Genomic DNA, 26897 nt, shown 5'->3' on the forward strand with positions numbered 1-26897 from the left:
TCAGAAGAAATGGTACTAGCTCCTCTTTATACTTATGCTAGAATAATTTTTATTACTGAATCTGTCTCACTGCTTAATGTTGATCTATTCAGGTCTTCTGTTTCTCCATGATTCAATCTTTGGAGGTTGTATGTTTCTAGGAATTTATTCATTCCTTTAGGTTTTCCAGTTTGTTTTCTGATATTTGTTCATAGTAATCTGATGATGTTTTATATTTCTGTGGTGTCTGTTTTTGTGTCTCCTTTTTAACGTTTGATTTTGTTTACTTGGGTTTTTTTCTTTGTTAGTCTAGGTAGTGGTCTATCAATTCTCTTTATTTTTGAGTAACCAACTTTTTATTCATTGATACTTTGTATTGCTTTTTAAGTCTATTTTGTTTAGTTCTGCTCTGATCTTTATGATTTCTTTCCTTCTGCTAATTTTGGGCTTTGTCTTGATTTTCTAGTTCCTTGAGGTGCTTTGTTAGATTATTTGAAATATTTGTGTTTTTTTTTTAGTGTAGGCATTTATTGCTATTAAACTTCCATTTCAGCACTGCTTTTGCTGTGTTCCACAGAATTCTCTGTTCATTTGTTTTTATTCTTTTTTCTCTTACCGGATTATTTTAATAGACTGGTTTTCAAATTTTGAGATTCTCTTTTATAAATTTTGTTTCTATTTTCATTTGTTTTTAGAAATCTTAATTTTTTAAAATTTTATTAAACAAATAGTCATTTAGGAGCATGTTGTTTAATTGCCATGTATTTGTAGAGTTTCCAAAGTTTCTCTCGGTACTGATTCCTAATTTTATTCCATTGTTGTCTGAGAAGATACTTCATATGGCTTTCATTTTATAAAATTTATTCAGACTTTTTTTGTGGCCTAAGATATGGTTGATTCTCAAGAATGTTCTATGTGATGATGAGAAGAATGTATATTCTGTAGTCGTTGGATAAAATATTCTGTAAATGTCTGTTAGATCTATTTGGTCCAAAGTCCAGTTTATGTCCAGTGTTTCTTTTTTAAAAAATTTCCTGTCTATATTATTTGACTAATACGGAGAGTGAGGAGTTGAAATTCCACAATATTGTTGATTTCTATATCTTTCTTTAGCTGTAGTAGTTTTTTTTTTAAATGAATTTGGGAACTCTTGTGTTGTGTGCATATTTAGAATTGTCATGCCATGTTGCTGGATTGATTTCTTTGTCATTATTTAATGACCTTTGAATTTTTTGATTTTGTCTTTGCTGTTTTTGACTTAAAGTTTGTTTTATCTGATATAATTATAGCCATTTCTGCTTGCTTTTCTTTTCCTATGCGTGAAATATATGTATTTTTAAAAATCCGTTTACTTTCGACATACATTTGCCTATAGGTAAAACACATTTCTTGTAGGAGGCATGTAGTTAGGTCATGTTTTTCAAAATCCATTTAGTCAATCTATATCTTTTAATTTGAGAATTTAATTTGTTTACTCAGATACAGTCTTTATATGTGAGTTTTTTTTCTTGTCAATTCGTTCATTGTTTTCTGGTTGTTTTGTATATTCTTCCTTTTTTCCCTCTCTCTTATTGTCCTTGTGGTTTGCTGATTTTCTGTGGTGGTACCAATTTGAGTCTTTTTTTTTATTTTTATATTTGCTTTTTCAGTGAATTTTATATTTTCATGGTGGTAACTGCTATCCTTTCATTTCCAGTTTAAGACTCCCTTGAGCATTTCTGGCAACAGTGATGTAGTAGTTTTGAATTCCCTCTGCTTTGGCTTGTCTGTGAGAGAATTTATTTATTTTTTATATATGAAAAATAATAGTATTGGATATGGTATCTTAGCCCGCCGCCCCCCCACCCCCTTTTTGTACCTCAAATATATCCTCCCATTCTCTTTTGGTATATAAAGTTTCTGCTAAGAAGTTTACTGTTAGTCTGATGTGGGCTCATTTATAAGTAATTAGATACTTTGCTCTTGCTATTTTTAGAATTTCCTGTTTGTGATTCACTTCAGATAGTGTGACTATAATGAGCCATGGAGAATATCTTTTTGCATTGTATCTTTTTGGGGATCCCTGGGCCATCTGTATCTTGTCTAAATATTTTGCAAGACTATGGTAAGTTTTTATATATTATTTTGTTAGGTAGGTTTTTGAACCACTTTCTTTCCTCCTCACCTTAGGTGTACTGGTAAGTAATAGATTTGGTCACTTTTTGATGTCTCATATATCATGTATTCTCTGTTCATTTTTTTTTCCTGATTGAGTCGTTTTAAAGGATTGATCTACAATTTTTGAGATTTTCTCTTCCACTTGGTCTCGTCTGTTTTTGAAGCCTTCAAGTGTGTTTTGTGTTTCATTCAAGGAATTCTTCAGTTCCAGAATTCTTGCTTGGTTCTTTTTTATGATACCTATATCTTTCATAAATTTCTGATTTGTATCTCAAATTGTTTTTCTGTCTTACTTCTACTATTTGTTTGTAATTTTCTTGTCTTTCACTGAGCTTCTATAGTATCACAATTTTGAATTTTTTTTCAGAATTTTGTGAATTTTTTTGATTGAGATAGCTTGCTGCAGAATTACTGTTTTTCTTTGAAAGTGTATTTCCTTGCTTTTTCATGCTTCCTGTGTTCTTATATTAATGTTGGTGTACCTGTCATAATGGTTGTTTCTTCCAATTTTTTGAATTTCGTTTCTTAGGGAGGAATGTTTACTGAAGATGCAGCAATGGTGTTGGTTGGGAAGGGCCCTTTGGCTTTTATTCTGGGTACATGTGGCAGCATTGTCTCTGTATGATTTCTTTAGCTGTCAACAGCGTCAGCGGTATCTGTTGTTTTCTTGGTGGTTTAGGGTACAGTTATTAGTGGAGGCTGTGGTGAATTTTTCCTGGGGATAGAGGTGTCAAGTGGGCAAGTCTTTTGTTCTTCATAGTGGCAGTGGTGGGCTGAGCATGCCTGATCTTGGGATCCAGGGCAGATTTTGGGTCTTCATATGGTTTGCTTGCATGCACGTAGTAGTAGCGGTGGTCCAGGTTGGTGAGTGCGTTCTCAGATCCCTAAGCAGTTGGTGTGGTATGAGTGATGGCAGTAGCAGTGGTGAGATAACCCTCTGGGTTCCAAGAGGTGTATGCTGATGTTGGTGGTAGGTGAAGTACAGGGTCACCACACATAGCCCAGACATGCAGTTTTCAGGCTCTCCTGCTTTCCATGGCAAAGCACTGAATAGTCATGTAGAGGTGGGGAGGGATCCTGACCTTACACAAGCCTGGGCACAGAAGTTATGCTGCCATTTGTGCATAGTTGCCATGCACAGCCCCATACAGGCAGACGTCTGGCTACTGCACTGGCTGTGCCTGCAGCAATGTGCAGATGGGGAGAAGGTGTCTCATTTTTCTATTTGTGAGTCTGAGCACAGAGACCATTGCTAGTGGGAGGGGATCTCACTCTCTCTTTGTGAGGCTGAGAATAGAGTTTGTGCAACTGCTGGTGGTGGGGTCACTTCTCGTGGTCCCAGTCAGTGAGTTCTTGGGCTCTGAAAGGTGCTTGCCTTGGTATCCTTTGTTTCAGGGGCTGCTTTTTTTGATGTGCTCTACCCCTTCTTTCCCTGAGACATGCTCCCTGTGTGCTTGAGTACTGCAGACCCTGCACTACCTTTGAGTTCAGCCAGTTCTATGCCACTGTAGCCTTCTGGGTGGACACTGGGAGATGTCTGTGAGCACCCAGGATGTGTAGATGTTGGGACTGTGGTTCCCAGGGCAGGATATAGTCCTATGATGGCTTTGCTCTCACAATGGCACCCAGCTGTAGCTGCTTAGGTCTCTGGGTTGAGGTGAGTAACCCAGCACAAGTTCCTGTCTGATGCAGGGATGTTCAGATCTCTGTCCTTGTTAGGGTTCATGTAAATATAGGAGTTCTCCAGTGTTTCAGATTGTAGCAGTTCACAGTGAGAATTCGAACAGCTGAAGTTCTCTCACTTACCCTTTTTTCTGTAATACCAGTCCCCTCTTGGCCTTCTGTTGGTCCCAGGTGAGCTGGTCTCTTGCTTCCTGCGCCTTGTGTGTCCCTGGTGGTTCCTTTGACTTCTCTGTTAAACTCTAGTGTTCTCTCCTAGATGTTCTATTTGAGGTCTGAGAACCTATTTGCAATTTTGGTTCTTGCATCTGTAGAGAGCGGGTATTTGTGTCTCTAGATAGTCATCTTGATTAATTTTACTTAATTTAAACATAAGTAGAAATTAATAAGTGGCAATGTGATTGGATGGTGTGAAATTGGGTTTGGAGCCATTGTCTTGAATTCTTAGTGGCATAGAAAGTACACTGATTTTACTTTATTTGAATATTGGGTGACTTTATGGGGAATGTGTTGATATATTTTATTGAGGACCTGATTAAAGAAAAATTGCTCAAAGCTACCTCTTTCTACATCTACTCCAATAAAAAAAATTATTACATTTCTTTGAAACAGTGTTTATTGTTGAAAAACAAAATCTCTCATCTGTTTAGCTTTCCTTAGTTTCTATTTCCTCCTCATGTTTAAAATAGAAAAATTGCTTTCTTCCAAGTGCACAAGGTTATTGTATTATGTAAGATAAAGTATCTATTCTCTTTCAAATAAACCGTAATGCTCTATAATGATGTGAGACAATAATACTAGGTGTTATGTTACATTTAGTTTCTCTTCCTCAATATTTGTTATGTCAAATAATATGTTTTTTTCTGAATTGATCTGTGTAATTTATCTTAGTCTTCTCTGCTGCCTCATCATTATTGGTGAGACATAGGTGTATGGCTTTTATTGATGCCTGCTTTGGCCTATTGCATTTCATAGCAAATGCATAACCAGTTGTTCTCCCTCAATCAAAAGCAGTCTCAAATACTAATCTGCTTTAAGCAGAACAGTTTTATCCTATTTATATTAACATTTTCTTCTCCCAAAGTGCCTACTTTAAACATCAGAGTTGCAGTGTTAAAATTATCAGTCTAATAGAGTGTGAGATAAATTAAGAAAACAGAAATGTACTTTGAGATATGTGTTCCAGGGTCAGAATTTCCCTTGTGTGTTACTAAGGCCTGAATGTTAATTACACATCCCTTGTGTTTTAAGTTAAACACTCTGAAGAAATGCATATTTAAATCTTCCATGTAGTGAACATCACGGCTAATGAAAGAGAAGTTAATATTTTATTTCTAAGAGATGAATGTATTTAATTAATAGAACATTATTTTCTATACTTTGCTTAAGTTTAATATCATATTTATTGAAAAGTACAAAGAGGTTGTGTGAAGCAAATAGGTTCTCATAGGATTTGTTTAGAAATAACTATTTTTAATCACTAAGGCTAAAAACCCATTATTTAGAATTGATATTGTTGGTGTGTTTCTGTGCTATTTGGCAAAAAAGAAAATGATAATGGTATATATGGTCAAAATTAGAATAATAGAAAAGACAGTAGGTTATATATTAAAGGAAGAATATATGGGATATGATTACTACCATGGCTCCTCATGTTTTGTTTGTCAGCTAATGAACTCATTAAGAATTTGAATCAATTTTTAAAGATTGCGAGTTTTGCTTGAATTAAAAATAATAGACTCATGTTTTAAGTGTATTAATCTTTCAACCAATCACTACTTAAAAAAAAAACCCACCATTTTAAATAGCATGGTCTCAATGAGTGATAGCCTAATTTAGCTTCATATAGGTGTAGTTCAGGGCTCCCCAACTTTTTTTGATTTATTTGAGTTTTTTTATTCAAAGAGACTTGCCTTAGTTCTCCTCACCATGGAAAATTGATTACTTGTCCTCTCAGTATCAATTCATGAAACACTCAAATTATACTGAAATGAATGAGTGCATCAAAACATGAAAGCATATGTCAAACTAATTTCCCAATAGAGATGAGTAGGCGATAGCTTAATTTGAGAATCTGAAAATTTCAGGTGAAATTCCATTAAATTTGTGAATTCTTTTGTTTATTCAATAAAAGCAAAACTTTATAATATGAGTTAGGGGTTAGTATGGGAAATAGAGCTGCTCTGGTATTCTATTAGTGTTTGTAATATCATTGGCAGACTTGCCCCTGCTCAGGCTTCCAGGGATTGGGAAGCTGCTGTGGCAAAGGCCTCTCAGTTAGCACAAAGGGGGAGGTCCACACAGAACAAAATAAATAAGGTGTGTATGACTAGTAGCAAGATGCCCAGATTAGCAAGAATATGGTCCCTGCCTCACTTCCACATTCCAAGTCTCTAAACATTGCATTTAATTGACAGATCAAGAGAGAGCTGAGCATTCAGTTTCGGGATTTCCTTATGATAGGAGAATATGTTAGAGGGAGGCGGCAGTGGGGGTTGATTGCTATTGGGTGGCACACAACAGTGCCAGTAATCAGCTTTCCTTTTCGTTGAAATTCAGGACTTTGCCTTGTATTTTTCACTGGCCTTGAGCAGCCTTGTGTCCATAGTTGGCACCCAAGTGAATGTTGGTTGAATTCATGTTAATCCTAATATCACATTTATAAATACATATACACATATCAATAGTTATATTCAATCTACAATTTCTCTAGACATTTTTTTTTAAAGCATCTAGTCTGTTGGAAACAGGTTCTCAGTGTTGCAAAAAGGATCAACACTGAGACAGAGGATCTCTCAGCAAGGCTAGTTTTACCTTCTGCAGAAAGGGTGCCAACTGATTGCAGTCTTGCCATGAGAGCACACTTGGACAAAGGAGACAGGATTATTTATAACATACGTCCACCCTGCTGCTGTGTCCAGTTTCCATTGGCTGGAATGGGACCTCATATTATATAGTTGACCTGATTGGCTAACAGCTTAAGACTTTCCTAAATAGGCTAGGGAAAGAGAGGACAAAGAACAAAGGAAGTTGCTCATTAGGTGATCAGGGAAGTACTTCCAAACAAGGAATGACATGAACTATGGGCTGGGCTTGCCCAGGCCTGTCCAGGCATGCATGAGTAGGCTAAAGCAGCTAACTGGACTAGAGTATAGGGGTTAATAGTGAATAAAGAATTTTGAAGTGAGAAATAATTGTCCGTTCAGACCTTAAGATGGAAACTTTGAAGAAGAACTTTTCTACTTCTCACATAGTCCATTTTAGTTTAGTTAAAACTTAATTATCTCTAAATGCAATTAACTGGTCACATGGAAACTGTAAAATGTTCCAGTGTACTAGAAGTGAGTCTAATTTCAATAAATACAAAATATGAATACAATTTATATATATATATATATATATATATATATATATATATATGTATGTATGTATACATTTTTGCACTTGCGTTATCTGTTTTGCCCACTGTGGTATTTGTATCTCCTTTAGATGCAGCATTTATATTCATTCAATATTTTTATTTTGTCCTTACTTTAAAGAAGTCATATTTTGGGCAAGGACTAGTTTAATTTTTGTTCATAGGGTCAGTGTTATAGATAATTAATTGGATTATATTTCAAGTGGCATTCTATCATTGGCTTCTCTACCACTTATTAGCTTTAATGTTACCGCATTTCCCTTGGAAAAAGTAGAACTTTATGTGCCTGTGTTTGAAATATCATTATCATTGCAGTATATCATTTTGATATATTTAGGCAATTGCTACTTTTCACTGTACTATGCTTCTGGAAATGGTATTATGAAACATGTATGTTTTTATATAAGAAATATAATTAATATGTGTACATTAAGGTTTTGTAACCAAAACACTTATACTAAAATGAAGTTGTCATTAATTCAGAGTTATAAAAACACTTAATTATTTTAAAATGATTAAAAATTTAAAATTATTCTTTTATGTTCTGTAAAATAAGTATAATGTAAACATCCACATAATTTTGCAGTACACGTTTATTCTAGTATACTAAAAAGTGTGTTGTTTATATGCAGATAAGTATATAAAAATGTAACTATAAATCTACAGCTATTATATATATGGTATACCCATAACTGATAGTTTAGCTAGTATAAACCTTAAAATAATAATTTATTTTTTTTGTCCTAAAACTGGGAAAATGGAATAAATTGCACAGGTGACCTTATTTTCTTCACTAATTTTTCAGGAGGAAATAGAGGCTTTACAAATGATTGATTTTCCATTTGTGCTGCCCTCTATGTTGGAATCTTTCCTTTTAAATGTAGAATCAAATTAATTTGCTGTCTTACAAAAAGCTTTATTTGTGAATATTTGGGAGCGCTGACTTGTTGATCAGATTCACCTGTTGATCTTTTTCCTCTTCCCCATTTTTCTCTCAAGCCCCTTTCCCTTACTGACACTGGTGTTAAGGGAACTTTGATCCTGAAGAAAGATAGTACTAGGCATACTTTGGCATTAATGGTGTTGGAAGCTGCTTGACTTCCGGGATTGGCTACCATGGGAATTCATTTTATTTCCTCCACCTCTGTTTCTGTCTCTTTTTTCTCCATTGCTCACTCTCTCTCTCTTAAATATTTTCAGTAGTAACTGTTACATTATCCTTTTCTTCCTTAGCCACTACCTAATTTTCTTTTAACATAGGTGGTGTTGTTTTGAAGAAAGTATCATTTCTTTCTTCACCATAAAATCAGATAAAGGCACTCAGGATTGAAGTTTTAGCATATACTAGGCAGCATAAATTGGGAAGAGAGGCAAGATTTGAAATAGAGAACAAATAATTGTTTGTATATGTCACATTTATTAAAAATAACAACAGTTATTTTTAATAACAATGTCTTGCCTACTACACTGTATGGTTCTCTGGAGCAATAGAACTTAGAAATATGCTATCTTATTCATCTTCATTTCTCAGCAACTAGGATATTGCTGAGTGCAGTGAATATTTATTGAATTGAACGGAAATGTATATTGTCTTCAGAAAACCTGACAAATGCATTCTTTTCTTTTCCAGTCTTTTAAATGCCACCATTTGTTCTTAAGTATGATAAGCCAGCTCCATTGAATTTAATTGCTAAAATTCAATTCAGATGAGAAGAGAATTGTTTCTAAAAGTTCATTCCTGCTTTTGAAGGATGGTGTTCAATTATTTTTAATGTTGACATAATATTTTAATATCCTAGTCTTAGCATAAAGTCTTTTGGTGATTAATCAACCTAAAGCACATATCTGATCATATTATTCTCTTGCTGGAAAACCTTTGAAAACTTAAACTGAATTTCAGTATCCCTCTAAGTCTATATGTGATCTTTTTTTTTTTTAATTTCCTCTAAAAAAAAAAAGATACATGTGAAGAACATGGAGGTTTGTTACATAGTCATGTGTGTGCCATGGTGGTTTGCTGCACCTATTGACTCATCCTCTAAGTTCCCTCCCCTCACCCCCCAACAGGCCCTGGGGTGTGTTGTTCCCCATTCTGTGTCCATGTATTCTCAATATGCAACTCCCACTTACAAGTGAGAGCATGTGGTATTTGGTTTTCTGTTCCTGTGTTACTTTGCTGAGGATGATGGCTTCCAGCTTCATCCATGTCCCTGCAAAGGACATAATCTCATTCTTTTTTATGGCTGCATAGTATTCCATGGCTTATATGCACCATATTTTCTTAATCCAGTCTATGATTGATAGGCATTTGGATTGATTCCATGTCTTTGCTATTGTAAATAGTGCACAGTATACATACGTGTGCATGTGTCTTTATAATAAAATGCTTTATAGTCCTTTGGGTATATGCCCAGTAATGGGATTGCTGGATCAAATGGTATTTCTGGTCTAGATCCTTGAGGAATCAATGTACTGTTTTCCATAATGGTTGAACCAATTTCCGTTTCCACCAACAATGTAAAAGCATTCCTATTTCTCCACAGCCTCACCAGGATCTGTTGTTTTCTGACTTTTTAATGATCGCTACTCAGACTAGTGAGAGATACTATCTCCTTGTGGTTTTGATTTGCATTTATCTGATTGTCAGTGATGTTGAGCTTTTTTTCATATGTTTGTTGGCCATGTAACTGTCTTCTTTTGAGAAGTGTCTGTTCATATCCTTTGCCCATGTTTTGATGGGGTTGTTTTTTTCTTGTAAATATGTTTATGTTGCTTCTCAATAAATGCAGAAAAGAGCTTTGGTAAAATTCAACATCACTTCATGTTAAAAACTCAATAAACTGGGTATTGATGGAACATAGTTCAAAATAATAAAAGCTATTTATGAGAGACTCACAGCCAATATCATATTGAATGAGCAAAAGCTGGAAGCAATCCTTTTGAAAACTGGTACAAGACAAAGATGCCCTCTCTCACCATTCCTATTCAGCATAGCATTGGAAGTTCTGACCAGGGTAATCAGGCAAGAGAAACAAAAAATGGTATTCAGATAGGAAAAGAAGAAGTCAAATTGTCTCTGTTTGCAGACGAAATGACTTTATATTTAGAAAACCCCATTATCTCAGCCAAAAAGACTCCTTGAACTGATAAGAACCTGACCTTTTTTTCAGTCTCTCTTTAGCCCTCTTGAGGTATTACTTGTCATAATCAGTTACCAATGGTGAAATCTGTTGCCCATACTTTTTTTGTTATTGAATGTTCATTTTCTTTCCGTAAGTGACCAAATCTTTTCTCTTCACATTTTAGATTGCCTCTTCATATTTCACTTATCATATTTCCGAGATCCTGCTGAACAGATACTTTCTCTTGAAACCTACTAATTTTAATCCTGTTTCTACTGGTTAACACTGATGTCTGTTCCCTCCTGCTCATTCATATTCACCCCAGTCAGCACTTACACTTAAGTACTTTCCTTAGTGCCTAGCCTAGTGTCTTTAACATAGAAAGGGAATCAATAAGTGATCTATGCCTGGTTTAGTATTAACTCAAGTCAACTTTATCCTGTGATTTTTTTTCTCAGTTCACAAACATTTCAGAAATGCATCAAAGATAGTATGAAAACTCTGCATCAAAGATTGTATGATTCCTGTTCAGGACTTCCTCTTGTTTGGAAGGAACATGGCTACTTAGTTATTAAAGGGGTTGTTGGGCTAGTATCGAAGTCATTAACGTAGGGAAGTGGAATCAATATTTGATTAAATATTAGGGACCTGTGTTTGATCCTTTCTCTGTGAAAAACTACCTCATCTTGGATTGATCACTCTCCCTGTGCCTCAACTTCCTGATCTCTAAAATGTGGCATTGGATTGTGTCACTAATTCTAACATTGTCTCTAGTCAGATATAAAACTTCTCTTTGTCAGGTTCCTAAAATGTATCACTTACTCTTTTGGGTGCTTTATCTTCATGTAGGTTATCATTCCTCTGGAAGTTGGTGTTATTGAGTTCATTTTATAAGTGACGTTGCTTTGGTTCACGACGGGTAAGCACCCTTCTAACGTCACAGGATAGCAGAGCTGGGATTTGAACACAAGCCTGAGTGACTCATTCTCTCCATGATATGCCACTGTCTTCCTAGAGATGTGACTTTTATAGTCTGGCAGTTTTCTCACTTATCCTTACAAGTTTCTATACAAAGTACATAAATTCTGTAAATGAAAATGATTATTTTTTACAGTATCCTGGCTTATTTAGGGGTAGATTTTCCATTTTTGCTATATGTTTTTAAATGTTCACCAAGGTGCTCAATCTTTTGTGTATGTTCACTGTCAACAGTGAGTAGAGGAGAAATTGCATTATAGTATATTATACTTTTGCTCCATTAATGAACAAATAAGTAATTATTGTTGCCACCTATATGTTAGTCTACTTTATGTCCCGTAATCCCTCATGGAAAATGTTTTAAATGCAGGCTTAGCAGTTTTTTTTTTTTGTGAATATGAAAAACAGGAAAAAAGTGGTTGGAGAGATTTTCATATGCTAGACAGGGCTGAGTTTTTATTCTGTAAATTTGCTCCATTATTTTCATGCCTTGTCCAATATTTCCACTCTTGTAATTTCAGCTCGATAAATACTATTTTTTAGTCAACATATGTAAAATTATAATCTTAGAGTGTAATCAGTTATAGTTAGATTTTATGGTAGACCCTATTTCCACTGTTGATTTCTTTTCAGTGAATAGAATATTGCTTTTCTGTCTTTATTTTAATATCTATTCAAATGAGTAGGTTGAGTATTTTTTTTTTTTAGAGTTGAGTGCTGCTACTGCAGAAATTACAAAGGGAGCCAATGGTAATCAAAGACAATTTATTTTAAAGGGAGAGAGTTCTTTTCTACCAAGTATTATTTATAGTTAAGAAATAATTAAGAAATTATTTAGGCCATTTAACCTTCTGTTTCTTTCTGTCTCTTTGACAACTTTATCGCTGGGCAGGAAATAGTGAATGGGGTAGGCTTGAGACAGCCACCCCTAAGAAGCCCTGCTTATAAGGGTAGGCCCTTTTCTGGCATCGGAGAACTTGGATAAGCAGTTTTCTACACTGAAATGAAGTTTTCCTTAAACAATAATAATGAGAATTCACCGTGCCTAGACTACAAAGAATATAGTTTATTTTGAACAACTGGTTTCTGAGAGTCTAGAATTTTGCTCCATACAGGTAGTTGGTGCCCAAGTGACCAGCCCCTATGAAAACTCTGGGCACAAGGAGCTTTCCTGATAGACAGCACTTTGTACGTGTTGTTGGAATGCACTGCTGGAGGAGTTGAACACGTCCTGTGTAATTTCACTGGGAGCGGACCCTCAGTGTGTGCTCCTAGTTTCCACTGGACTTCATTTCATGTGCCTTTTTCTCTTTGCAAATTTTGCTCTATCTTTCCGCTTTAATAAAATCTTAACATAATTATGACTGTAATATGCTGAGTCCTATAAATCCTTCTAATTACCAGCAAACCTGAGACCTTCAACACAACTACCCATCAACATTTTTTTCCCACTTGATGAAAGAAAGAGAAAAGAAGTGGAATTGAAAGGTATAAAGTTTTAGATTTAGTTGGAACTTTTATAAATCTTTGTCAATATATGGGAAATAATTTATGGTAATGTGGATAATTCTATTTTTGAGTTGTTCCTTTTATTTGACACTGCTTATATAGTGAGAAATAAACATGGACTTAATTAAGTGATAGGAAATTTAACCATTCTGCTTTAGTGGATGAGATAATTTCACACAATCCGAATATAAAAAGTTCTTCAGTGTAGATGCCTCCAGGAATGTATAATAGTCATAATGGAACTGAAAATCATTATAATGGAATAAGAAAAATGCTTTTCACTTAGCATGTGATGTAGTACATTAGGAAAATAATATTTACTATTTGTGCCTTAATATTTACTATAAATACCCTGAAAACATTTATCTGTGGATTTATTATACACTTGTATACTTGTGTGCTCTATGTATATGTGCATAAGTATGTGAGTGAGAGTGTATGTGTGTTGGGAATTGATGTGAGGGTTCTGTAGTATAGTTCTTTGATCAATGTGGGATAAATATTTATTCCAGTTAGATTTTCCTGATTGGTTATTTGAGGAAGATGGATAAAATGCTAAAACAATGGCTGAATAGGATCCTTAGGAGAATATAGGAAGGACCTCGATGATGAATTTTACCTGAAGCGTAACACAGGCTGATAGCAAAGCAGTAACTACTGATAGTTTCCAGATTCAGGCCGGTTAGAGAAGGTGTTCATCCAGGACAAATTCAACTGATTTCTCTTGAGTGGTGAAAAACACAATTATTTACAAAGAGATCCACACCATTTTGTGTTCATTTACCCTCACATACCCATTCAATGACATGATGTTTTTCAAATATTATTCAAAGTGAATTACTGCATGTAGCATATTAATATGAGTCCACAGTTTTTAAATGTGATAACAAAAGAGTTTGCCTGAGTGAGCTCTGGGTTTGAATGTGTTAATCCCGTGCCTCTTGTTGTTGTTCTGGAATTACAGAAGAATAAATAACCCTGAACTTATTTTGCTTCTGGGTTCAAGAGTTGCTGGAGAAATCCAAAGAATTTGGTATATTCTTGGGTCCATTATAAATTTGAGACTATCTAACTGGAACCTTATTTCCATTTGTTGTCTTTTAAACATCTATCTCTTCTTCATTTCCTATTTTCCTACAGTATATGTTTTAGATCTTCTCACTATTTAAATACACAGTTCAGCTCAATTCCCTCCTCCCTCATGAGAGAGCCACTTTTTTTGTTAGGAGTTGATCATCGGATAAGTTCATTTCTTGACTTGCTAGGTTTAAGATGCCTGTGAGATTTCTGAGAAAGTTATGAAGCCATTAGATATTTGAAAGTCTGGAGATGAGGAGTTAGTATGGCTTCTGAATGTAGGACTCACTAACACCTACTAATATCTGACTACCTAAATATTTATCTATCAAGGATATTGTATAGGTGGAATGATGCATAATACTGGAACTGTATAGAGTTATTTATATTTAAGAGGCTAAATGGTAGAAGAGATTCAGGAAAGGAGATTATGAAAGAACAAGAAGACGGAGAACTAGTAAAAAGTGGTATTATGAAAGTTAAGGAAGAAGAGAGTTAAGAATGAACAAGGAGTAATTAACAGCATCACATGCTACAAGGAAACTAGGTAGAGGCATGTGGAAGACTTTCTGGGTACCAGTGAGTTGACTGTCAATGTGTGGTCACATCAACTGATAGTCTTGTGTGATTTTTATTATAGGACTCAACCTGACATAGGAATTGGGAATTTTTAAGTTCATCTAGAGTTGGTGGTTTTGTTGCTAAAGTTCAGTGAATGAATAGTTTAAAGAAGGAGTCTGAGGTGTAAGCAAGAGATTGGCTAGAGTGAAAAAATATGGTGGTTAGGATAGAGAGCAAAGATTTAAACTAGTAAAAGAAATCCCAAGGGAGTAGTTCTCTCCTTGACAATTAAGCATGGATATAGTAGAAGGAAGGGGGTATAATAGCTGATTAGATGGGTAATTAAAGCCAGAGTTATGGGAAGAGGGTGGAGTGAGGAACCTCTTGCTTTAAAGGTAGCAGTTGTGATAAAAACACTAAGATAAAACCATGGCAGTGGGTGACTGAAGAGGCATGGAGTTGGGGTCGTCTGAGAATCTGGAAGTTTAGCAATAGGTTGATAACATAGGCTCTAGAATCGGACTATCCAGGTCCAAATCACTATGCCTTCACTTATTAGGTGTGTGATCTTGGGCAAGTTATTAACTGCAGCAAATGTTGGTTACTTTTCACTGAAATGGGGACAGTAGTGTCTCATTTTAGATTTGTGTTGGGACTGAATGAGGTAATTCACATGAAACATTCAATCTTTGGTACAACTCAAGTACTCAGTACACTTCAGTTGTAGTCATAGTTAGTTGATTATTATTGCTAGCTCCTTTTCTTTTAAATCTCAGCTTATACATCACCTCCAATGGGAGACCTTCTCTGCAGCCACACTGTAGACTATAGACCCCTTTAGGTAACTCTCCATCATGTTATAGCACCTAGTACCATCTACTGTAATGTAGTGATTGGTGAGACTACCTCCCTAATTACAGTTAGCTTCTCTGGTATTAAAACTATGTCTTATTAATATTTCTTAACCATATGCCTGATAAATAGGAAGTATAACCACTCTCTTTCCAAGTATTAGCTGAAAAGAAAAATCAGTTCCATTTCTCTTTTGATGAGGAATCACCTGATTACTGGTTGTTAATAAAGTTGATTTCTAGCATACTGGTAAAACTTGAAGAATAAGAGCAAAAGGTAAACCACAATTACAAGGGTTTTCTGATTTTATTTTAAAATTTTCTACACAAGTAAGTACACAGTTCTCAATTTACTATTTTGGGTGGATGGAGCGTCTTCCAGGCTGCACTGAATTTAGCAAACTGGACAAATGCAAACTTGTTGCCCAGAAAATGAAGGTTGTTTTTGAGGCATTTAAAAAAATGTTTGCCATAATGTCAAACCATGATTTTAATCATGAGGGAAATTATATTTAACTTTATTTGAGCCATAGATGGTGGAATCTGGATTTGGAAATTCTGCTTTTGGGGCCAAGGGAGCTTGGTAAACGTTTCTAGTCTGATTGGTCTGGGCCTTAGTACCATGGAGATGTTATTTATTGTTTATCCAACTCACAGCCTCATTCTAGCCTTTGAACTCATTCTTATGTGGACACATGACCTTTTTATGTCACTCTTGTTGCCACTAAGTATTTGGAAACTAAGGCTTATGAGGGGCAGCTTATGTGATTCATTGTAAGTGCTATATTTCTGAATTTATTACTTTCTTACAAAGCTTTACAAAAGTGGCTTAATTTTAAGATTCTTTAATGGCTTAATGTGAATGATTATTATTTTATTTGTATACACTTGCATAAAACAGTTTCCTTCTCATTTTTAAACTTAAAATAGATATTTACTTATTCTTAAAATATGTATTAATCCTGATAGTTTAGTGTAATTTCCAAATATATAATCACCATCCTGGTTTTAGGAAAGCTAGACTTAAAGTTTTTTTTTTCTTGATTAGAGAAATATTTCAAATAAAGTTAAATTAAGTGTATTTATAAGTCTGTTCTACAGTGATTCATATCAGCTTGAGATAAGTGCTTCAATATATAATATTATGATGGTTTATCTGGAACCAACCAATCTATAAACGCTTTATTGAGAGCCTAATACAGTGTTATGTATGCTGATGTTTCTGTCACTTCATTGTTACTTATTTTCATACTATTATTATAGTTTTGTTTTGCTACCAGAAAACAAAATGTTATATATGATTGCTGCTAATAGTTTTATGAGAACCTGACAAATTTTAAAACATTGAAATTTCTTTAGTTGGACAAAACACTGGGTTGTTAGTATTTCTTCTAAGGTGCCTTTTATTTTAGTGACAGTCAATTGAAAACACATATCTTCCCTTTTTGGATAATAGTCCAAAAAAGTGGCAATATTTATATAAAAATTCCTCCCAACTAACATAGTTATAAAATACAAAGAAAAGGACTCATATTTTCTAAACTGATTGCTAATGAATTTTAATGCAGATGATTTCCATTTCAATCACCTTAGAGATTCTTGTTTAATGATATGCTACACATCCAGTGTTGACAAGGATTTGTTCCTAATGTTTTACGTGCTTTATTCCTAGAATTTAACACGTGAACTGGAGAATGGGGAAAAACAGCAACTGCAGATGTTGGATCGACTTAAGGAGATCCAGAAACACTTTGACACATGTGAGGCTGAGCGCAAGCATGCTGACCTTCAGATCTCAGAGCTGACTCGCCATGCAGAGGATGCAACCAAGCAGGCTGAGCAGTACCTCAGTGAGCTCCAGCAGTCAGAGGCCCTGAGAGAGGAGGCGGAGAAGAGGAGGGAAGACCTGAAACTGAAAGCTCAAGAATCCATTAGGCAGTGGAAGCTTAAACACAAGAAGTTAGAGCGAGCATTGGAGAAACAATCCGAAACTGCTGATGAACTGACAGACAAGAATAACCAGGTATAAAAGCCATATTCCCAAGGAATGGTTTTTGATGTGACCCAACCATTCATTCATCCATCCTTTGAAGAAACACTTGAGTGCCGTACTGTGCATATATAATCCATATGTCCTTGATAGAAGAATCCTTATGTCTTGGCTATTTCAAAGTACAAAAGTTAAATTTTTAATTTTTTTACTTAAGCCTTTTCATCGTTTAGTTTTAAGTTGCTTTTCAGAGTTGGCCCATACATAGATCTACGTTTTGCCCCAGTTTAGGTTTAAGTTTTCTAAATCGAATTATTCTTTACTCTTCTAATATTTCAATGGAAAAAAATGACTAAATCTTCCTTATTTTTATATAACTTTCCTCGCAGTGCATGTATTTTTCAATCTCATTTATTTATATTTTTCAATTGGTTAGAAAGAAGCATTTTTAAAAATGCAGTAGTTCCTAGGGCCATTTTTCTGGGAGCAACCATAATGAGCTTTACTTGAATGCTTGACACTGAGGATCTCATTGACTGAGCAATGTTATAGGATCACAGCCCTCTCAAGACTTTGCTTTTCTGCCCTTTTGATAGCAACAAAAAGCATTTCACTGATCTATGTATGCGTTTCACATTATCTTTTCTCTTGTATAATCAGTTACTTTAAATGGATTTTATGTTCCTATGTTGATTCTCATCTGATATATCTTTGGGTTGAATTAAACCCAGATGTTTATAAGATAATAAGCAGGAAAGTCATGATTGATTTTTATCCATGTTCATTCTCGGTTTATCATTTGTGCTTTGTCATTTGTCACTTGTCAAGAACTCTGTACATTCCAGAAGAATAATCAGTTGGATAAGTTGACTTTCTTTGGAAAGAAAACAAAATGTAGGAGATTATATTCATAAAATCAATTTGAAGCATTTAAGAGTGACAGATGCTTATTTCAGATGAGCTGTTATGGAAAAGATATTTTATCTTTTACATATGAATTTCCCGGACATATAGATGAAAGAAATGATCATTTTGCACTCACTGAGGATTGTTTTTCAACCCATCTGACACATACTGGGTGGCTAGTTGCCCTGATGTAAAGCAGTTCTAAAGCTTTCAGACTCGTGTCTGAACTGATCTGATCCCAGGAAATTGCTCTATCTTGATTATTCTGTTGTCGGCCTGATCTGGCAACTGGCTCCATGAGCCTGGCTATAAGGTAGGTAGCTAGAGAGAGGAGTGGTTGAGGGAATTGATTGATTGAAAATCTCATCTGGAGATTTTACTTAATTAGAAGAGATTTAGAAGGGTCCATGTCGTCAGACAGCATCCCAATTCATGGTGCTGAGATTTTTCTAGGTTGAGTTTTCAGAATATTAAAAATTGTTTAACAATCATTTCCCAGAATACTTCCAATTATTTTTATCACTTAGCATTACTAATGATAAGCAAAGAAGCAGTTTTCAAGTGATTGCCACAGTTAGGGTTGTAACACAATTATCACAGCAGGCATTGTAATTTCTCCTTTAAAAGCCTTAAAAATTAATGCAGCGTGTTGCAGTTAGGGCACTGGTTTTTCAAGGAAAAAGAGTAAGAAATGTGTTCAGTAAATCTGTGATGTGGAAATACATGGTAAATCATTTTGCAAAAAAATTTTTTAAAAATATGTTACAGAATATTATTTCTAAGGGATATTTAATTCTTAATAAAATCACAAAGTCACCTTAACGCATTTATAATACAGTTACTTTCTTTTTGATTTTAAGGCTAATTATTTTCAAAAAGTGACTCCAAGGTATAAATATATATTAAAATAAAAATTATACTGATTTCCAAATATAATATATTGTGGCTTAAAGAATAAATTAATTGCTTAATAAGTAGCCTTACTGAGTCATTTTATATGCTCATATGATTCTATTCTCACATTTCCAATATGGTTTTGTGTCTACTGCCAATTTTCTCTTTCTAGCATAAATTATTTTCTGCTTTAAGATTTACTACTTAAAAAATAAAAAATACTAAAAAATAACTAAAAAATAAAAAATACTGAAAAAAATACTAAAAGACAAAAGGCTTTTTTACCTTTTAGTATATTTTTAGATAAAAATTTTAGAAAAACTGTTCTATTTCTTTTTTCCTACTTTTTACGTTTCTGGAATCTTAGATTATCAGATATGTATCATATTGTAAAACTACATAATTACTGAAGAATGTGTAATATCAAATCACGTATCGCTGCAGGAAAAAAAAAAAAAACCCAGAGAGATTAAATTGTACACTTTCCTCAAAAGACAATGAAATGGATATTTATGTCAGGGAATCATGATATACTTCAGGGATACGTAGGTAACAGATATTAGGAGACCGAAAGTTTGTAGACACAAATAATCTCGTCGTAAATTGTGGTATTTTTGCTTCTCTTTTTCTTTTAAGGTGCTGTTTGAAATCATTGGTTTGTACAGGTGCTTTGGAAACGATAAAGGAAAAAATTGGACTTGGACTCCCATCATAGTATATTGCTTTTCTGAATGTTTCCAATTTTTTTCATTTTTAAAAATATGGATAATGGGAATATTTGCTAGGGGTTTTTCCTCCCATGCTGAATTGGCAGAATAACTGACTTGCTTATATATTGAGCTTTTTGCTTGATAGTATTTGATGTCAAGAATCTGAAATTACCATATTTTCCTTCTGTGTATTTCCCTCCTGCTGACAGAAAAAAAGAATTATATATAATATATGCTATCTTGTAAAACCTGAATTTTTGAATGGTTGTAAGTAAGAAGGATCAGTGCCAACATGTACCATTTTTTGAATGCATATGTGGTCCTATCATACGCAGTTCAAGAAATGCTAGACTATGTTTTAGTATAATCCAGCCATCTGCCTGCATTTTCCCTCACATGCAGGTAAAAACAAAACAAAATGCGCATTTAACAATCCCCTCATCTACCTTGCTGTAATTAAAAAAAACCTAACTGTTTATATAATACTTTGTGTTCAGGTCTTTGAGGAGTTGACTTCTGTTCCTGTAACTGCTGTGGTTTTAGATAGTATCATGCTTTTGGCTTCACACAGTTTTCAGGTCTTTCAATAATCTCTTCTTTTGCCCCTTTTGGAAGCTTGGTTTGCCTGGTTAGAACATTCTTTCCCCCTTTTTTCTCTTGACTGCTGGCTATTTTTCATTTATGCCTCTATATTTCTCAAGGATTTTAGCACTTGGCTTCGCATCAACCTGTTTTATGACACGCAATTCTTGCCATCATCCTTAGTAACTTCAGAGTTCAAGTCTGCAACCTACTGAAGTCTGTATCCTTAGAATTCACTGATGTCTTATTTTATAGTGACCTTAGCTAAAATAATTCTACTTCAGTGTCTAATATCTGTGTTTAAATTTTATCTTCATCTTTAATTGTTCCATGTCCAAACCTTCAGTTTCAAAGCTCAGTCTCTGATCTTTCATAATTCTTTTATTCCCTACCCCCTAGCTTTTTAAACTATTAATACTCACTTTTGATCTTTCTACATTCCTCTGGTTTACTAGCCATTTTCTGGATTTAATTTTTTTCCTGTCACATCGGACTTCATTGAAAGCTACTTTGATGATGTTCTCACCAACATCTTCAATTTCTTTCTTCTCCCTCTTACATTTAACTGATTTATAATCTGGAGTCAACTCCACTTACCACTTATTCCATTCCTTCTCCTTAATAGTAACAGCAAAACTTACATAGAAGTGTCAGTTAGCTTCTGTAGTAGTCATGGTTACCTCCTCCCTTCCCCTGTCCATCCCATTTGATAATTAATGTAAGACCATCACTAAGTACAAAATTGCAGAGGTGAACCTAGAGATTTCACATACTGTGTCTGGAGCAGTTCTGCCTGGAATGATTTTCTTTTCTTTTTTTTTTTCTTTTTTTTCCCCCTTACCTATCTCAGTGGTCATGTATGAATGAATGCCTGGAATGATTTTCTTGTGGTTTAAGTCAGTTCAGATTGGGATTTTCTCTTACCCTCAGCAGAAGAAATTCAAGTTTATGTAAAATTTGAGTTCTAGAAATAAGAACTGAAATTGTAGGACTGACTGCGAGGAGAAGTAGGTTTAGAGGCAAGAGAGGATCATATTCTAAAGAGAAAGTTGGTAAACCTTGCTATGCGGTTGGAAGCAGTTGGTTTAAATAATCAGAAATCATATTTAGAGGCATTGATGCTATGAATCAGAGGATAGTATTAAGTTACTGGTAGGAAAACTTTAGGATGTTGGAGTATGTTCTGTACATATTTCAGCCTTTAGAAAGTTCTTACAAGATAAAGACAAGTTTAAGTTGAAACTAGTCTAAAAGCAGAGTTTTGTTTGTTTGTTTGTTTTTTAAGGTGGGAACCCTGAAGTCTGCAATTTGTAATCCAAATTGACTACGAGTATGGAGTATGATAATTTGGAACCCCTTAGGCTTGGAAAAGCCAAATTATTTATCCAAACAGAAGTTAGTGCAATCACAAGAGGGAGGCAGGAAACAGGAAAAAAAAAAAAAACAAAAAGGTTAAAAATCAAGCCTTTTCCCTGGGATCTTTTCAAGTACTTAAGTATTCCTGGCCAGACAAAGGGGACCCAGTTCCATTGTTTTGATTTGCCTCAAGATAAAAGCTACTTTACTGAGGGCCCTAGGTATGTCCAGCGTATTGAGATGGTAGTAAAGACATTGACATTTTCAGACTCAGAGAAAATGTCTAGAAAAAATCTGAAGCTGTGCTACTAGGCAAGCAATTAACCAGAAGCAAATGGGCAGAGCTTAGTTTTTAGTATCTGTATTGCCAAAGAGGTGCCAAACTTGACCCACGTGGTCTGTGACTGTCTGCCCTGAAGCTGTCTTCTTTGTCAGGAATTGATGTGAAGCTTGAAACACTGCAAAGACAGCAAAAGATGGAGAGATATAGAATAGCAGAGCCTGAGCTTTGAGGGATTCTTCTTGAATCACCCTACCTCTGGACTTCCTGTTATGTGAGAAAAAGAAATACCTTTGCTTTTTAATCCAGTTTCAGGAAGACATAACGTTTCATAATTAAAGATGCTTTACATGCTAGGACTTCATTATGAAAATATTATTTTAATCCTCAGCACTGCCTATGATTCTCCCAAGTCATGCCAAGAGGGCTAAATTATCTGCTTCAAACATGTATCACTATATTGAAGGCCCCTACCCTCGTGTAGTCCCTCCCACGTTATCTTTATAGCCCAAACTTGATTCTGTCAGATTTTGTGTTCTCTAGTTTGGTAAGTGGAATGACCCCCACCCACCAGGAAGTCACCCTAATTTCTGGAATCCATGAATATGATAAGATATTATTTCTGGGATCACATTATCTGGACGGGTCTAATCTAATCACGAGCCCTCAACAGAAGTTTTTTTCTGGCTATTGAGAGACGAGGATGTTGGAGAGAGTTGAAGCTTGGGAAGGCTTCATCCAGCTGTTGCAAACTTTGAAGATGGTGGAGTCCATGAGCCAAGGAACAAGGTTGGCTTCTAGAAGTTTAGAATAACCCCTGGCCAAAAGCTAGCAAGGAAATGGGGACCCAAAGTCCTACAACTGTATGGAAACAAATTCTACTAGAAACCTGAATGAGCTTGGACATGGATTCTTCTCAGCCTCTGGATAAGAACCCTGGCCAGCTGATTTTAGTCTTAGGAGGCCTTAAGTTGAATACCTTGCTTGACCTTTCAACCTATTGGAAATAATGAGATAAAAAATGAGTATGGTTTTAAGTACTAAGTTTGTTGGAAATTGTTATGCAGCAGTAGAAAAATAATACATCTAACCTTAGGCTCATCTATGTTGCTCCTACCTTACATTCTTTTGGAAGTGAAATTTTCCATCTGTGTACCAGAGTTCCTTCTCAGTTATCCACTTTTTTTCACAGTAGACGTGGAGTCTTCCTATATTGCCTAGGCTGGTCTCGAACTCCTGAGCCAAAGCTATTTTCCCACCTGAGCCTTCCAAGTATCTGGAATTACAGTCATGTGCCACTGTGTCTGGCTGTTCTTACAGTTTTGATCACTACCTTGCATAAATACCTCCCTGAGACCCTAGGACCTCCTTGAAATTAAATTCTTCTTTTTGTTTCCCTGTTTTCACTGATCTTCATCACAATCTTATGAAATAGCTATTATTATTTTCTCTAGTAAGAGAAATGATTTTCTTGAGGCCATAGAATTGCCCATGATTGAACTAAGAATCAAATTCACTTCTTTCCAGTTGGAGCTCAACTGCTTTTTCTCCTTTTGTTTGTCCTCATGTTAGCTTTGTGCTCTTTCTTTCAGTTAAAACCGAGAAGGATTGGGGAAACTTTTTTTTTTTTTTTTTTGAGTGATTGACTCATTAAACTTTATCATAAATTGTTTTATACTAAAGTATGAAATGTAAAGTGTAGAAATGTCTTGCAAATATTTGCATTTTAACTCATTATTTGTAATTCTATAATGATTCTTAACTGGTTCCTTTTTTTCTTGCCTGTTTCAAGACATGGTGTGAGCATCAGTAAGTAGGCACGGAGATTATCTTTGGTGCCAGTGTTGAATAGAAAACAATCTTGGCCCCCTTGGCTGCCCACTATTTTGTTTGCAATGATTTGGTGGTGAGAATTAGAGGCCACAAGAGTTAACCTTTGACCTCTGTCCCTCAATGTAAATCGTAGAGAGGCTGGCATAAAATGATGGACTTCTAGGCCCTTGACTCTTCACTTGAGCCTTTCCTCAACCTCTCCTAACTTAATCTTATGTTTACCTTTGTGGGCTTCAAGGCTCCCAGTTGCATATTGTTGAATTTTTGTCACCACTGATATTTTTAAAATAATGGCTGAATGTACCATACGCTTTCTTATATTGTATCTGCATGTTTCCCTATAGTATTTTCCATCTCTGCTTGGGGTTTGTCCTTTTTAAAAGTGTATCATTGGAATGCACATCATTGTTATTTTAGGTAATACTGTATTATTTCAACCTCTGGTAAATTTTCTTTATAATGAGAGTCTTTTCTTTCTCCATTTGTTAGCTCAATTTTATCTACATTTAAATAATTATTTGTGACCATGGATTGAAATAAGTTTTGGTGATGAAAATCTGAAATAAATTCAGTATGTTGCTATTTCAGGACAGTTATATATTTCCCCCTTTTCTGGCCTAAAAGTATTTTTATTACAAAATGGAAAAAATACAAAGATTATTGACAAATTTTTTTTTTTCTCCATGTGGGTTAAAACTTTATTTTGCAAACTGGCAGACTCTATGGTGAATTTTACAGTAACTTTTCTTTTTGCTTCATGTTTTTAACCTGATAGATTTTGAAAGAAAAGGATGAATTGAAAAGCCAACTGTACGCAGCATTACAACAAATAGAGAATCTTCGAAAGGAATTGAATGGTGTCCTAACGAAGCGTGCCCTTCAGGAGGAGGAGCTTCACTCTAAGGAGGAGAAACTAAGTGCTATTAAGGCTCATCAAGCTGACCTTGAGTTGGAAGTCAAGAATTCGCTGGACACCATCCATAGACTAGAAAGTGAACTGAAAAAGCAGAGTAAGATCCAAAGCCAGATGAAAGCTGAGAAAGCTCATTTGGAGGAAGAAATTGCAGAGCTCAAGAAGAGCCAGGCCCAGGACAAAGCTAAGCTTCTTGAGATGCAAGAGTCCATCAAGGACCTGAGTGCCATCCGAGCAGATCTCGCTAATAAATTGGCTGAGGAAGAGAGAGCCAAGAAAGCAGTGCTTAAGAACCTTTCTGACCTCACTGCACAGGCGAAATCCAGGGATGAAGAGACAGATACCATCATCACACAGTTAAAGCTGGAACGAGACGTGCACCAGAGAGAGCTGAAAGATCTCACATCATCGTTGCAGAGTGTGAAAACGAAGCATGAACAAAATATCCAGGAGCTGATGAAGCACTTTAAGAAAGAAAAGAGTGAGGCTGAGAATCATATCAGGACACTGAAGGTACCTGTGCTGAATTATCCTGATGATACTGAAGGAATTTTTCCGGTGGCTCATGAAGTTAATAAAGTGTAAACTTTTAGAGATCATTCTGTATTCCCAAGCACTGAAGGGAAGATAAAACCAACAATAAAGAGGCTTATTCATGCCTGTTCAGCCAGGTTGAAATGAGTTATAACAGCCACCTGGGAGCACCTATTTCAGAGCATTGAAACCATTTATAAAGAACGTTTAGCTGTTTGGTGAGTTGAGGAAAGATAGAGGTGGCAGTAAGCCGTGGACCTGAAAAGGGCCCTCATCCAACATTTATGACCTCCTAAAATATAAAAGGCAAAGACTCGTCAGGGCCAGAGAAGCTATAACTACAGTCCTTATTAGTATGGTAACTAAAGTGGATCAGCTTATGGGCTGTTTTATCCCAAGGCTTTTGAGATTTACTCCTTCTTTTCCAAATCAAAGTAGCCTGGGTAAATGCCTAATTGGAATCTTGCATTTGAGGAAATGTTTCTAAAGTGTAATGTTATTAGCATTATCACCATGCAGGACAATCATCTTATAACATGATTGTTAGGAGTGTGATAAATCTGTTCCTCTTCCCGTTTTTTTTTCTTTTCCATAGCACTTACCATCATATGATACAGATTCCGTACTATTTATTTTTTAATCTCCCTTTATTAGAATGAAGACTCTGAGGATAAGGATTTTTGTCTGTTTTGCTTATAGCTATATCCCCAGTTCCTAGAACAGATTTTTGGAACATTGTTAATATCTACTGAATGAATGAATGGATAAATCTTCAAAGGTTTATTATTATAATGTTTTCAAAAGTCTTTGAAATGCAACTACTACTTTAAAATGCTTATGATGTAAAATGAAATGATATTGAAATAGCTGACATCTGTAAAATGATATAGCTATTTTATGAGTTCTTCCCCAGTCCTAGATAGCCTTCTGACATTAGTGGATTTGGGGTCTTCAGGTAGTGTTGGTGGGTTAGAATGGAGGCTAAATAGGTAAGAGACCCTTACTATATTTCATTAAACCTAAGACATCTTGTAAGATGCAGCATTCCTGTTATTACTAGATGCATGTTCTCCTAAGAAATAGAAGTGCTACCTCCTGCCTATGAAACCATGACAGGCTATCAAGTATAAGAACTCCCAGGTCAGAGATGGTAAAATGTGGAAGATACACGTTTTAATATTGATGAGCTATGGAATAGTAATCTTTCAGAAATGTTAAATATATAAACAAAAGTAGAATTAGGGATGTGGAGAAGAAGAGTTGATCTTATAGAAAACAAAATATATATTACGTGTTGATTGATTGGCTGTGATAATCATAATACTACCAGTAAACATTTTTTTCAACATTTTGTGCCAGTCACTGCTCTAAGTACTTTACAAGTGTTAATCATTTCATACCCGCCTCACCCTGCAGATTGTGTGGTATTATTTTCTCCCTGATGAGGAAATTGGGATACAGAAGGTTAAGTAATTTGCCCACAGTCTTACAGCAGGAGAGTGCTAAGAAAAGGATTTGAACTTAGGTAATTAAGTGACTGTATTCTTAACTGCTTTGCTATTCTGGA

General features: G+C 35.2%; 1 protein-coding gene across 9 annotated transcripts in view; it reads left to right on the forward strand.

The window, feature by feature from the left end:
• CEP128 (centrosomal protein 128) overlaps window positions 1-26897 on the forward strand; it is a 476123-nt gene that overhangs the window by 126821 nt on the left and 322405 nt on the right. For all 9 annotated transcript variants that reach the window (XM_074392897.1, XM_074392891.1, XM_074392894.1 and 6 more), the window contains 2 exons: window positions 17005-17355; window positions 24659-25309. In XM_074392897.1, coding sequence (XP_074248998.1) covers window positions 17005-17355; window positions 24659-25309 — 1002 coding nt within the window. The remainder of the gene's footprint in view (window positions 1-17004; window positions 17356-24658; window positions 25310-26897) is intronic.

This window comes from Saimiri boliviensis, chromosome 2, assembly GCF_048565385.1.
Source record: "Saimiri boliviensis isolate mSaiBol1 chromosome 2, mSaiBol1.pri, whole genome shotgun sequence".
In the NCBI taxonomy this organism is placed as follows: Eukaryota; Metazoa; Chordata; class Mammalia; order Primates; family Cebidae; genus Saimiri; species Saimiri boliviensis.